This window comes from Vicugna pacos, chromosome 7, assembly GCF_048564905.1.
Source record: "Vicugna pacos chromosome 7, VicPac4, whole genome shotgun sequence".
In the NCBI taxonomy this organism is placed as follows: domain Eukaryota; kingdom Metazoa; phylum Chordata; class Mammalia; order Artiodactyla; family Camelidae; genus Vicugna; species Vicugna pacos.
This window is the reverse complement of record NC_132993.1, coordinates 82,062,496-82,076,017: the sequence shown is the minus strand read 5'-3', so window position 1 is coordinate 82,076,017 and position 13,522 is coordinate 82,062,496. Positions and strand designations below refer to the sequence as shown.

The 13,522-nt window shown below is 44.5% G+C and overlaps 1 protein-coding gene across 5 annotated transcripts in view; it reads left to right on the top strand.

Annotated features, from left to right (window-relative positions):
* The window catches only part of GLI3 (GLI family zinc finger 3), a 268,288-nt gene that overhangs the window by 183,726 nt on the left and 71,040 nt on the right, over positions 1–13,522 (top strand). For all 5 annotated transcript variants that reach the window (XM_031679804.2, XM_072965244.1, XM_072965243.1 and 2 more), the window contains 3 exons: positions 1,820–2,025; positions 5,299–5,445; positions 10,104–10,305. In XM_031679804.2, coding sequence (XP_031535664.2) covers positions 1,820–2,025; positions 5,299–5,445; positions 10,104–10,305 — 555 coding nt within the window. The remainder of the gene's footprint in view (positions 1–1,819; positions 2,026–5,298; positions 5,446–10,103; positions 10,306–13,522) is intronic.

Below are 13,522 nucleotides of genomic sequence, written 5' to 3'. Positions count from 1 at the left end.
GAAGGATTACTTTTCCTTTTCTGTAGAAAATGAATGAATGCATTTGAGCATCCCATGTGCTTTACAGTAACAGCAGGCTTTTAAGCTGAAGATTTAACCAGCGACACAGAACGAACTTACTTGTAGTCATGAGCTAAAATAGGTTAGACTAATAAGTTGTGCCAAGTTCTATTTAAATACCAGTAATTTTTACTAATTTCTGAGTGGGTATGGAAAGCCTCAAGTTGTTTTGAAAAGAAATAGCTTTTTTCAGGTGGTGACTTCTCCCTCTGCCCACATGTAAATTTAGAAACTGCTGGATTTTTGTTTTATTTCACTAAAAGTGGCATCTGAAAAACAAATAGAAAACCTCCTTTTTTGTGTGTTCAAATTAAAAAAAAAAGTAAGAAAGAGCAAGAAAGAAAATCCAGTACCCCTAAGAAAAGAGATCTTTTAATCTCTCTTATTTGCTGCTGAGAGAAAATTCACAATCTGATCTTTGGTTTCATCTGTTTCACTGTCTGCGCTGTGCTCTTGGAGGAGCTGGCTTCTCCCAAGATCCTGTTCTGACAGCCAGGGGGCCAGAGGCCAGCGGTGCTGCTCAGCTGGGGAGGCGGGGCGAGAAGATGTTTCTCCTCCCTTCCTTTTCACTGCTAAAGCCAGAGCCACGAGAGGAGTTTGCTGTTCTCAGTACATCCTTCCTACGATCCCTCGCCTTTTTATGGCCGTATTCTCTGTGAATGAGAAAAGTGTTTAGCCTGTCGGAGCCAGTTCACTGGATTATCCACACAAAACGCTTTCTATTAGAGAAGGAATAGGGCGGCCGGGGGTGGGGGTGGGGTTCCAGAGACTGGAACCATTCTAGAAATGGCTGGGCTCCCCGGGGCTTGGGGGAGGAGGGGAGGCTCCGGAAAGGGAATCCCCAGCGGGGGATGAGGGATGGTGGCTGCCAGGTGTGCCTTAGGATTCCTTCCTGTCAGCCAAGAACTTACATTCTACCTTAGGCTCATTAGAACTAAGGGCTGCATCCAAACCCCAATCTTTTCCAACTTTCTAACCCCGGGAGCACCTCATTACTGATGGTTCACTCAACAGGGCTAATCAGGACACAGCCACATGCAGAATGAGTACTGGAGAGAGCTGCCCCCAGGGGCTGCCTCCAGAGAGGAGGGGCTGCCTTCAAAACTGGGAAACCCAGATCTGGGAAGCTGGGTTTACTCACCCCCACAAGACCCAGGGCAGTAAAGCTGGACCACGGATGTACACAGTGTCTAATTTCATGTTTCTCACAGACCTTCACAATAAGTCTCTCTTCTCATTTGTGGGCAGTTCTGCCATGGGCATGCTCGGATTTCCAGAACAGACAAATTTCCTTCCTTCCTTCCTTCTATCCCTCCTTCCTTCCTTCCATCCCTCCTTCCTTCCTTTATTTTTTTTTTTAAATGCCGTACCAAGATGGGGAGAGGTAAGTTCCACGGTGAAATTAACATTCAGGTCAAATGGAAAATATAATCACAACTACTTTGTGACGCTCAGGTGCCTGTTTGGAATTCTTCTCACAAGGAAAACCAAAGACTTAACTTTCCTATATTCTGAGTGCCAGGAAATTTCTCAAAGGTCAATTTCCTTCACCCAAATAATCACATTGTCACATCCTACCTGCATCATTATGTCACCGTGATTTTAAGATCAGAATGCTGGAAGTGTATATGCCTGATACTTTTCCCCCCAAGACACCTTGAAATCTTATTTTCTTTCACAGACAGCCTCTGCCTCTGGAGCTCTTGGTCTGACGCCTACCTCTTGTTTCTGGTTTGTTTTTTGTTTTTTTTTGACTCAGGCCTTCTGCCTTATCTAGTAGCCCCACGTATTCAGACCTGCCCTTCATCAGAATCTCCCCGCATCGGAACCCCGCGGCCGCCTCCGAGTCCCCCTTCAGCCCTCCGCATCCCTACATCAACCCCTACATGGACTACATCCGGTCTCTGCACAGCAGCCCGTCCCTGTCCATGATCTCAGCAGCCCGGGGGCTGAGCCCCACTGACGGTGAGTCTCCGACCAGTCCCTTCTGCTTCCACCTGTCACACCCCCTCCTCCCCCTGCCTCTCCTGGGACATGGTGTAGAGTAACTGATGCTTATCGTGTGGTTCCCGTGTGCCGGGCACTGTGCTAAATGCTGGGTTGCCTGCTTTCACCACAGCAGGGCGCCTCCGTGAGGGTGGGCTTCTTCTGTCCATTTTCAGGTGAGGCTAGCCAAGGGGCCGAGGGGCCATGGGACTTGCACCCTGGCTCGTTGGAACTCAAACCCAGAATGCACTGACGTCCAAACCCTTGCTCTTACTACAACTGCTCTCTTCTGTGGCTCTGCGTGTGTTTAGACAAGCCCTGTAGCCACTCCCACAACGTGCATGTGTCCTCAGCCCATTTTGCTCACCTTCTGATAAACACTTTCCTGTTCTGCAAGTCTGAGAGGCACCTGTATACAGAGGTGTCTGTGGGTGCAGGGCTTCTCAAACTCCAGCGTGCGCACGGATCCCCTGGGGGTGGTGATAAATTGTAACTGCGTGTAGGGTGGGTCTGGGTGGGACCTGCGACGCTGCACTTCTTAGAAGTGCAGGTGATGTCAGTGTTGCTGGTCCAGGGACCACACTCAGAGGAGGAAGTGCTCAGAGAACATGATGACCCACACCTGTTGTATGTGCCCTCTGACCTTGAGAATGCCAAATGAACTCTGGAAGACAGATGTGGTGGGAACAAAACAAACTTTGACTATAATTCTCTTATACTAGATGCTCATTTTAAACTCTCAAGGACCAAATTCTTATTGGTTCTCTTAGCCTCCCAATTACTTACTTGTCAATGACAATTAATTGGGCTTGTACATTTCACAGCCATCCAATTACAATATGTTCCTTTGGTTCAGGAAGAGCATCTCCCATCTCACGCACGCATATCCAAACTCACTTGCCCACAGTCGCTGTTAGGGGAATTAAGGTCCAGAATGGCATAAGTTGTATTGATGACAAGTAGAGGAGGATGAGTTCTCTGCAGCAAACCACAAATTGCTGGTGCCTGTATCAAAGCACAGAGACACACCACGTGCTCCATCTCATCGAGCAGCTCGACCCTACAGGGTCCACACTCACCGTGCAGTCACTTCCCAAGGCTGGTTGTGCACGGTGGGGTGCTGGAAGCTGCATGAGTTTTCTCAGTAAATATCCATTCGGTTGCACTTCTGGGAGTATCTGTGCTCCAGCAATAGCTACTGGCTCGTTTTCCCCTCTGATTCAGTGCACTGAAGATACTTGTAAGGCAGCTAAGGAACAAGTTGTACCACTTGGGGAAGATGCACACTTTAAAAATAAAGCTGTAGAAGAGTCAGATCGGAGTGAGTTCTGCTTTGAATCTGGTTTTTTAGTGGGAAAAATGGAGTCACGTTTGTGAATACTTGGGAGTTCATGGAAGTGACTAATAAGAACAGGGAGAGAGGGATAGAGAGGTCAGCCAGCAATGGGCTTGGAATTATGCCTGGTTTGTGGAAATCTCCTTGGGCCACTGGAAGGTGGTACTTCCAGTTAAAGCATCTTGTCATCTGCTTTCCATAGTAATTGATGCCAAGTTTGAATAAAACATTCTTTGATTAGTTGTTCTGCCTTCCTCTTCCTGCCTCCAATTAATATCCAATCAAAGTCAATGCACTAATATTTGTCTCTTGCGGTCTATGATTTTTGTACATATTTTCTACGATGTATAAAAAGTATATGGGCACACACAAAAAAGAATGAAATAATGCCATTTGCAGCAACATGGATGGACGGACCTAGAGATGATCATACTAAGTACACTTAAGTCAGTCAAAGACAGATATCATATGATATCACTTATATGTGAAATCTTAAAAAAAATGAATGGATGAACCTGTCTACAAAACAAAAATGGACTCACAGACATAGAAGACAAATATATGGTTACCAATGGGGAAAGTCGGGGAGGGATACATTAGGAGTTTGGGATTAACAGATACACATTACTATATATAAAATAGTTAAACAAGTTATACCTACCGTATAGCACAGGGAGCTATGTTTAGAATCTTGCAATGACCTATAATGGAAAAGAATCTGAAAAAGGAACAACTGAATCACTTTGCTGTACATCTGAAACTTAACACAACTCTGTAAATCTACTACACTTCAATTAAAAAAAATGTATATGGACATGAATGTAAAGCATACACAGACTTATCGCTAGAATGTCAGTGTTTCTCCATCATAATGATAAAACTTACTGATCGAACGCCATGTGCTACACACCTTCCATGCACCATTGCCTTCATTGTTCCCCGCAACCCCCGGAAGCTGTAAGGGGTGGAGCTGGGATTTGCGTCCAGATCTTGGTGCACCTAGAGACCACCCCAGAACTGCTCCAGTGTTCTGCAGCTCCCGCACATAAATTGGAGAACTGCTCCAGTGTCCTGCAGCTCCCGCACATAGATTGGCACGTGGAAACTGATCATTACCCCACTCCTACAGAGCTGTCTCTTGCCAGTAAATGGCTCCAGATTGATAGGTATATGTCTTTTTGACTTTGTAGTGAAAAAAAAAAAAAAAGAACAAGAAAGAGTTTTAAAATTATGGAACACAGACTTGCAGCTTATCACCCCATCGTGTGGTTATTAAAGCTGGGTTTGTGCTGCCATTTCTACTCACGAGCCCTGAGTCCTCCAGGTTAGTGAGAGCTAACTCCAACACTCCTGTCGGAAAGCTTAGGGAAGTATTTTAAGTATGTCCTGAAGGACCTCATAGTTACCTGAGTGGTCTACTACTATAACAAATGGGAACATACAGTGCTTTGATATAAGAAACTTTTATCTTGGGTTGCAAACATGGGAATGAGTGTATATATACATGTACATATACACGTTTTAATCATTTTGAATTCTTGGTAATTTCTCAAAACTAACCTCAAAAATTTTGTAATGTATTTTTGCCGTTTTTCTATTCACTTTCTTTAGTTTTCTTTGGGGGGGTTGTAATTAGGTTTATTTATTTATTTTATTTAATGGAGGGACTGGGTATTGAACCCAAGACCCCCTGCATACCAAGCACACACTCTACCACTGAGCTGTACCCTCCCCCCAATTTTGTTTTTGAATGAATGATACGTAGGAGACTTTGGTAAAAACACAGCTTGAATTAAAGAAGTTTTACTAGAAAGAAACATGTGGGCTGCATGGCAAACAGACTTTGGGTTGGCTCCAGAAAAGCTTCCTGTTGACTAACTGGTAACCATACTTTTCTGGTCTCCTCTCCCATCCAGCCCCCCACCCCGGAGTCAGCCCAGCGGAATACTATCATCAGATGGCTCTGTTAGCCGGCCAGCGCAGCCCCTATGCAGACATCATCCCCTCGGCTGCCACCGCCGGCGCAGGGGCCATCCACATGGAGTACCTTCATGCCATGGATAGTAAGTGGTGGGGCTATTCTCTGTAGTCCTGGGCTGGGTGGAGCGGAGCCAACTCATGAAATGGAGAGGAAGATACAAAGATTAGTTGATTACCTAACTTTTGAAACCAGAGGAAGAGGAGGAACCACCAATATTTGGGGATCTGTTTCCCTTGGTTTTCTGGAAGGATTCAGCCGATTTGGCCATCCTGAGCCTCCCTGCTTAGCTCAGTTCATATCCATGAACTGGAAGATGCAGGTGATTGTAATTTGGCTGGTACACAAAAAACTCTCCGGTGCTGATTATCTTGGTAACGAAATAAGGGAACGTGTTTGATTGTATGAATGTACTTCGCCCAGTCATTCTTTAGTCTCATAGATTTTATGCTTGAAAAATTAATTTTTTTTGAAAAAGAGCTATACTTAGTTTGACATTTTTCGTTAATTTATTTTTTACTTCTTTTTCCTCATAGGTTTTCTTTACATTAGAAAATTCTGTCTCACTGAGACCTTTTCTATAGGAAAAATAAAAACCACTTCCAAATCAGAAAGGGCTACTCTGAGTACATAGCAGTGGAAGAAAATGGGACCTTTGGATGTGCTTTATGTCACTTTCTTTTGGGTCCCTCAAGGCTTATGATGAGTCCTTCGTGTCACTTCCAGACATACAGATGGGAGCCTCTGATGATCATTTCTTAGAACACCCAGGACTCCTTATTTATTCAGATTTTTTAAGTGCACATCCATTTGCCAGGTACCACATCCAAGGCACATGTAACGAAAATCACAACCCTTTGAATGCTACAACACTCGGACACGTGCTGGGGTTTTTACTTGTTTGTTTGTCCTAGTAACAGTGATTACCTTGTGCTCTTCCATCTACAGTTTGTTTGGGTTCTTCTGTGACAGTGGGTGTACCCCGGTCCACTCCCTAGCAGTGGTTGGTCACTGAGTCCTCAGGTTTGGAATAGAGAGGAGGAGATTGGTTCACACAGCCTTAGTTCCCTTCCCGTCACGAGCTCACTTAGCCGTGTTGCATAGGAACAGACCTTATGTGGGTTTCCGTTGGGGAGTTCATGACCGCACACAAAGTAAAAGAAACACGTTCGGTCTTCTGCAGGGATTCGGTGGCTCTGCTTTGTAGAAGAGTGAGCTTCCATTTCAGATTCATCACAACCACATTTCAATTAGGGACTGTTGGGAAAAAAAAAATAGTTGAGGGTTATTATGCAAATCAGTTATTTAAAAAGTCTGCAAATAAAGAATTAAAGTAAGAGCGAATCCCTGGAAGGTCAGCCTGTATTTCCTTCGCTGTTTGATGAGAATGTGTTTAGTCAGGCAATGGCGGTTTTTATCTAAATAAAGGATGAAGCTACCCCTTTACTTTGTAAAAACTAATTAAAGGAATTTTAATTTGCCAGAGTATATGGTAAATTGATTGTCATTAAGTAGGAATTTAGATGTCCTATCATTCATCACATAAAAAGAAACCTCCTTTTTCTTTGTCAGAGTTTTTCATTAGACTAAAGGAAACAAAACAATTAACAGAGAGCCAGATCAGAGAGATCTGTGTTGCAGCAATGAGAATGCTCAGGCTTATGGATGAAGGATGGTCAGTGAAGAACTAGACCACGTCTGTCAGCTGTCTTGAAATCCTCACCTGTGGTTTAGCCCTTCCCTTCAACAGAGGGTCCCAAATCACTGCCCAAAAGGCTGCTGGCTTTCTCTTTCCGTGCTTGGTTCTTAGGGGGTTGAGTAGAGCATATTAAAGGGTTGGAAAGTGCTCCAAGTTCTATATCCCTGCCCTCTACAATAGCTGAAATCTCATTTAGCTAAACAGAACAGAAGACGAATGTTCTCATGCTTTCAATTTTTAAAATCATCAGAGACCTTTTCAACGGAGAGTGAAACAATTTTCCATCCCAACGTTGGCTCTGGAAGAGCAACAGCAGAGCCAGACCGAGATGGAACTGGTTACTCGACTCCATTGCTACAGATCTTTAGGCTCTCTGCTGGCAGAAACTGCAATAAAAGGGGTCAGATGGGCACCTGGCTTTTAAATGTGCCCTCAGTGGGCCTGTCTGGGCTCAGCCAGCTTTGGGGTAGAGTGTTTATGTTGCACATTAGAGTGAACAGGTCTGTTTTATGGCTCTGATTCTCCCTTCTGGAATTCGAGTGGCCTTAAAACACAGGAGAGCAGGTAATCCCTATGAGGAACAGCCTAGAGATGCCTGAAAACTGCACTGCTCACACTGGTGGAAACTGACTCAAAAGGAGGAGGGTGTAGCTTCGTGTGCATGAGTCCTAGGTTTAATCCCCAGTACCTCCGTTAAAAAAAAAAAATTTTTTTAAAGAAAGTGACTTAAATAAGTGCCCATCTTGGAGGGAAAAACAGAGAGGAGTTGAACCAGCTAGGCCCTGAGGAACTTGAAGGTTTCCATGGAAAGGATGGAGCCAGGCCCTGGGCTCCGTCTTTGGATGATGTGACGTGGATATAGGCCTCTGGTGTTTTATAGCATCAGATGGCCTCCTTATCTCATTGGTGATTTAAAAACTCAGGGAATCAGCTCTCTGGAATGTCCTGTTACTTCTAACTCTGCCAGGGATCACTGAGTCCCATTGAAAAGGGTTATTGTCCGGGATTAAATGGAAGTCGACCGTAATTCTGGTTTGTGCTTGGAATCTTTTGGAAGTGGAATGCATTTCTTGACTGAAAAGCTTTTATGATGAAGTGAAAGTGAGACATTTTTGTGTAAGGCAGACCCTACAATAACAGGAAGGTGCTGATTTGAACAGTGCAAGATGTGGGATTACTATTTTTGTACTAACGTGCCCTAAATCGGGGGGTAATGAGTCTATTCTAAATGAAGAAATTCCGTTTTCAATGTGCTTGAAAGATTTGGGTAGGTCTCCCATTCGTCATTCACGTTGGTTTTCCAATTTTCTACATGGATGGTACTAAGTTACTAAGTTCCAGTTTGTGATGTACTTTTTTATTAACTATAAAAATATACGTATTTATTTCTGTAATATTATCTATAGGGTCTTTCCTGTCCACCTATTGTGTTTCATTAAATGATCTCAAAGCATGTTGGATTGTTAGCTTTTGTCAAGGTCCGTCTCTGATGAAGAAAATATTTCCAGTAGAGACCAAGTGCCTAGGTCATTTTTCTTGCCTCCTCCTCCAGTTTTCTGGGTTCCACAAAATTGTCATGTCCCTGTGGGCAGGTATACCAGTCCTTTGAAATACAGACTCTCCATTATTTCTTAAAGGTAATCATATTCGATTTGCCTCTTCCCTAGTGGAATTATGCTTTCATTCTGTCATTAAACTTCAGTTGGACGACTATAATGTAAACGTGACCTTAGAAAAGGCAGGAGTTGGCCTTTGGGTACTTACACCCTCAAATTCAAATCTCTGGCATCTACCAAATTGAAGGCAAACGGCCATGCATTGTATTAAGTTGGCAAGTGTTTTGTTTGTTTTTAATTAATTTTATTTATTTAACTTTGGGTGGGGAGATAATTAGGTTTATTTATTTATTTATTTTCGGAGGAGGTACTGGGAATTGAACCCAGGACCTCCTGCATGCTAAGCAGGCACTCTACCACTTGAGCTACACCCTCCCCCTGTAAGTTGGCAGATGTTTAAGTGTGAGTTAGTACCCTTCAGAATAGAACTTCATGGGTGGAATCTTCCTGAAGTCTAAAAACTCTTAAGTGCGGAAAGTTTATTAATTAATTGATTGATCTAATAAGTCCAGAGAATTAAATCCAACTCATCCAGTCTCATGACAATGCTGGCAGGGGTTTTTCTCCCCCATCTTGGGAAATCTGTCAACAAACCACATCTCAAGATTGTAAATGTTTCTTGGAACTGATTCTGTTAGATTATGGAGAATTTAGGACAGGGATCCCCCATCTCGGCGCTACTGGGTCCAGATGTTTCTTCACAGTGGAGGGCTGCCCTGAACATCCCAGGGTGTACCACAGCTTCCCTGGCCTCTACCCATGAGATGTGAGTAGCACCCCATGTGTTGTGATAACCAAAATGTCTCCAGATGTTGTCACATGTCCCCTGGGGGCAAATCCCCCCCCCCCCCATCGAGAACCATTAATTTAGGGTAATGTATTTATCAGTTTTTTCAATAAAGCTGTAAGCATACTGAGGATCAGATAACTACAGAAATCATGGGGAAATGAGAGCATAACTAAGCTGCGTTTTTTATCTTAGGATACTTTAATTCAGTTTTCCCTTCGGCTCATTGCCTTAGAACGGTGCACGTTGGGGCAGGGAGGGTGGTGTGCGGCGTAACTGTGGGAACCACTGTCTTTGTCGCTTGTGGTGAATTAATGATGAGAATATCCAAGCAGCCGTCAGATTCATAAATCACTGGAAATGAGAGGGATAACACATAGAAGTCTTTCCCTTTTGTTTAGCAATTTATCATTTTGCCTGCACATTAATAAACAGAGCTCCCCCGAGGTAAGCCTCTGGAAGATAAATATTTCTCCCTAATTTCCTCAATTGTAGCCAGTAGATCACAAGTGGGAGGCGAGGTCCTTGTCACCACAAGTGGCTGGCTTATCCTTCACTTCTTCCACGCCGGGTAGTCGTAACAGACAACAGGTACCCAGTACCGCCGCCGGTAATCGGGTTCTGGTTTGTTTCTGTAACAGGCACCAGGTTCCCCAGCCCCAGGCTGTCAGCCAGGCCGAGCCGGAAACGTACACTGTCCATATCACCGCTGTCCGATCATAGCTTTGACCTTCAGACCATGATCAGGACATCTCCCAACTCCTTGGTCACGATTCTCAATAATTCCCGCAGCAGCTCTTCAGCGAGTGGCTCTTATGGTCACTTATCTGCAAGTGCAATCAGGTATGTATTTTCCCGAATCCATTATATGTGTTTTTAATGAAACGTCAGCATTTGTCTGCACCTGCGTTTGCCATCCTGACTACCTAAGAGGGAGGATACATCAGGACACCGGGCCTGACCTGGAACGCAGGTCAGGTGTCACCAGGATGGGTCCAAAGCTGATTATAATTATTTTGCAGACATCAGTTGGTGGTCCGTACAGAGAAATGTCGTTGCTTAGGAATGATGAAATCCAATTCTTAGAGACAGTGAGTGTAGCAACCTTTTTCTCCTCTTACTGGTTAGAGTAAGCTCTAGAGTTTTCCTCTAGAGAAGAAAAACCAACTTCATACCTGGTCACGCGACACTTGCAAGGACAGAGGCCAAAATCAAAAGACCGGGCGTATGTCCTGTCTCACGGGAGAAAGGTGCACTGGGAGGAAGAAAGAAAAGGAAACAGCAGGGGTTTTCATCTGAAGGAGTTGGTGGGTCTTCCGTGATGGATATTCAGGAAACCCTAACATTCCAGGAAAAAAAAAAATATTTGCAATGGTCACATACCATATTTACTAGAAACGATGAGTACCGTTATTTTTTCGGCAGTGTTTCCATTACAGTTTTGATTCGTTGCTTGTTCGGTGATCAGCAGTGCTCCATGGCAGGCAAGTTAGCGTTTAAATATTATAAATCCCCATTTTGAGATGATGTCATCTTCTGCTGCGTCTGTTCTTTTAATATGGTCAAGAAGGTGTGGGAACACGGAGCAGAGCAAATAACTCTGCTTCCCCGGTAGCAGTCGGTGCCTACAGAGGGGTCCTGGGGTGGTTTCAGAATTAGCCGTTGCAGCCCTGAAGGTGGGTTCGGGAATCCGTCATGACTGTAGTCACATTCCAGCTTTGCCACCAGTGGTGCCAACCTCACTTGCCGGTCGGCTCTGAAATTCAGTCTTAACGTTTGTAAACTACAGACAAGACACCCACTGTGGAGGAAAGGGTGTCTTTTGTTAAAGCTGGTGTGCGTCGGCAGCGCCAGGATGGAGACCCCTACCTGTGGGCAAAGCCTCAGGAGAACTTCCCCTTATGGTCCCACCAGAAGATGGGCTACTGGGGCCTGGCCCTGCTGCCCCAGTGATCACCCTGGCCTGGCTCTGCGGAAGTGTGCCCGTCTCCAAACCACGGCCTGGCTGTTCTGCACTCCTGGCAAATGCTCCTGAAGTTATAGACTGCCATTGACCTAGCTCAATTTGCTGAAATCATGTGATTATTTATCACGTGATTATTCTGTGGGTTGACCAGAAGTCAGAGCGTCAGAGTGGTAGAAATGAGGCACATGGTGAAATTCACACAAATATATTCACATGGACCCACTTCCTGAGCATTGATGTCTCTTGCTTCCCCTTCGTTTTTCTTCCTTCTCGCTTTCTGTGCACCTGTCTTGACTTTCTACGGCCTCTAAAGGGCTTAGATAGAAGGAAAAGGACTTAGAAGAAAATGGTGCCCAGATGGTCACAGTGCCCTGTCTTTAGTCCTATTCCAGCATCTTTGCTGGTTTCTTGGTCTCCTCCCCTTTCCCAGGTAATCTAGTACCTCCCAGGTAATCCTTGAGAGACTGCCAGTATCCTGTCTTGTAGCAATCATTGTCCCCTGCGTCCAAGGAGCTACGACAGACCTGGTTATTCTCATTCAAGCTAGAAGCAGAGATTCTTCAGACCACTCAGATCCTAGGAGACCCATTTGCAGTCACGTGACCAGGGCCAGTGCGCGCTCAGGTCTCCCTTGACTTCGGCTCCCCACCAGCCCATCCTCTCTTTTGCAGCCTGACCGGTCGCTCATTCTTCAACATCCATTCACTATGTGTTAGGATAAGACGCGGCGTTTGGTGCGTATAAAGTAATACAGATAACCCAAGATGAGATCCGCTTGCCAGAATAACACAGTGATTAGAATAATTAGGATGGGCACCACCTGCCAGTCCTTTAGCTGGAGAAACGTTAGTACCTGCCCTGTTCCAAGTTTCACTTTGTAAAATGTAAAGACAGACATGAGGAATCATCAGTAAGGGGTGGGACCAGTGGATGACGGGAAAGGAAGAAGCATGAAGAAATCTTCAAAGGGTAGCTGACTGTCCCAAGAAAGAAAGATACAAGAGTGAATGTAGAGTTGCGACGCATCTCACCTCTGCTTTGTACCAAGGGACACGGCAGATGTGAGTGTGCCCACCAATCCCGTCTCACAGCAGTTTTGGAAAACATCATGTTATTCTTGTTTGATCCATCAGCATAGTCTTTACAAGAGGAAGCCGGTGAAGGTCACGTGCCTGGTGGGCATCGGTGCCAGCGCTCCAATCCCTCACTTTTTGATTTGCCCCGAACACATTTGACTATCAAACTTGCGTGTTCTCGAATCCTCATCTGCTTCTAGCGTTAGCACTGCAGATCGTAATGGTGTCAGTTCAGTGTCTAAAGATGTCTTTCAGTGTGTAAAGGCATGCGTTCAGTTTTCTAAAAAAAGGACCGTAGCCATCTCCTTCACGTACGTGTCCCAGCTCAAATGCTGTTCGCCAGGAGGCTGATACTGGCATCCACCACTATTTGAAATGCCCGTGTTTGCCTGCTCATCCTGGTAGTTTGCTAAATGTTTCCCTCCACTAGACCACAAATGCCAGAAGGCTGAGGGCTGTGTTCACCACCACGCTCCCCACCCCGTGACATCTCTGCCCTGTCGCCTTCACAACCCAACAAATATTTCTTGAGTGAATAACTGAAGGAGCTGTTTACTGAGCAATCAGAATTCCAACCACCCTCTTTATTAAAGGAAGTTTCTGTGTGGTAGATGAATACTTCTGGTTTTCAGAAAGTTACATTCCCTGTGGAGAGAACATCACGTGTCCATAGGTTGATAGATACACAGAGACACAGAGGGATGGATACAGAATAAACAGAGAAAAAAGCAGATATCTATCTTAAGTTTGTGTATGGTTCTTATGTTTATGTATTTACTTAAGAATTCAGACTGCTTTAAAAATACCATATAAAACACATCTTTATTTACAAAAGCTCGTGGTCATATCAAAACATAACATTTGATTTTTGCCTAACTTATTAAAACTTATTATCCAAAGGTACATCACAAGACTTTTTTAATATCATAACTAAAATGATCATTCAGAAAATAACTCCATGCCCTTGGGAAGGATGTTGTGAAATGTTTACCTGTCTCGGAATGCTTTAACTTCTCCA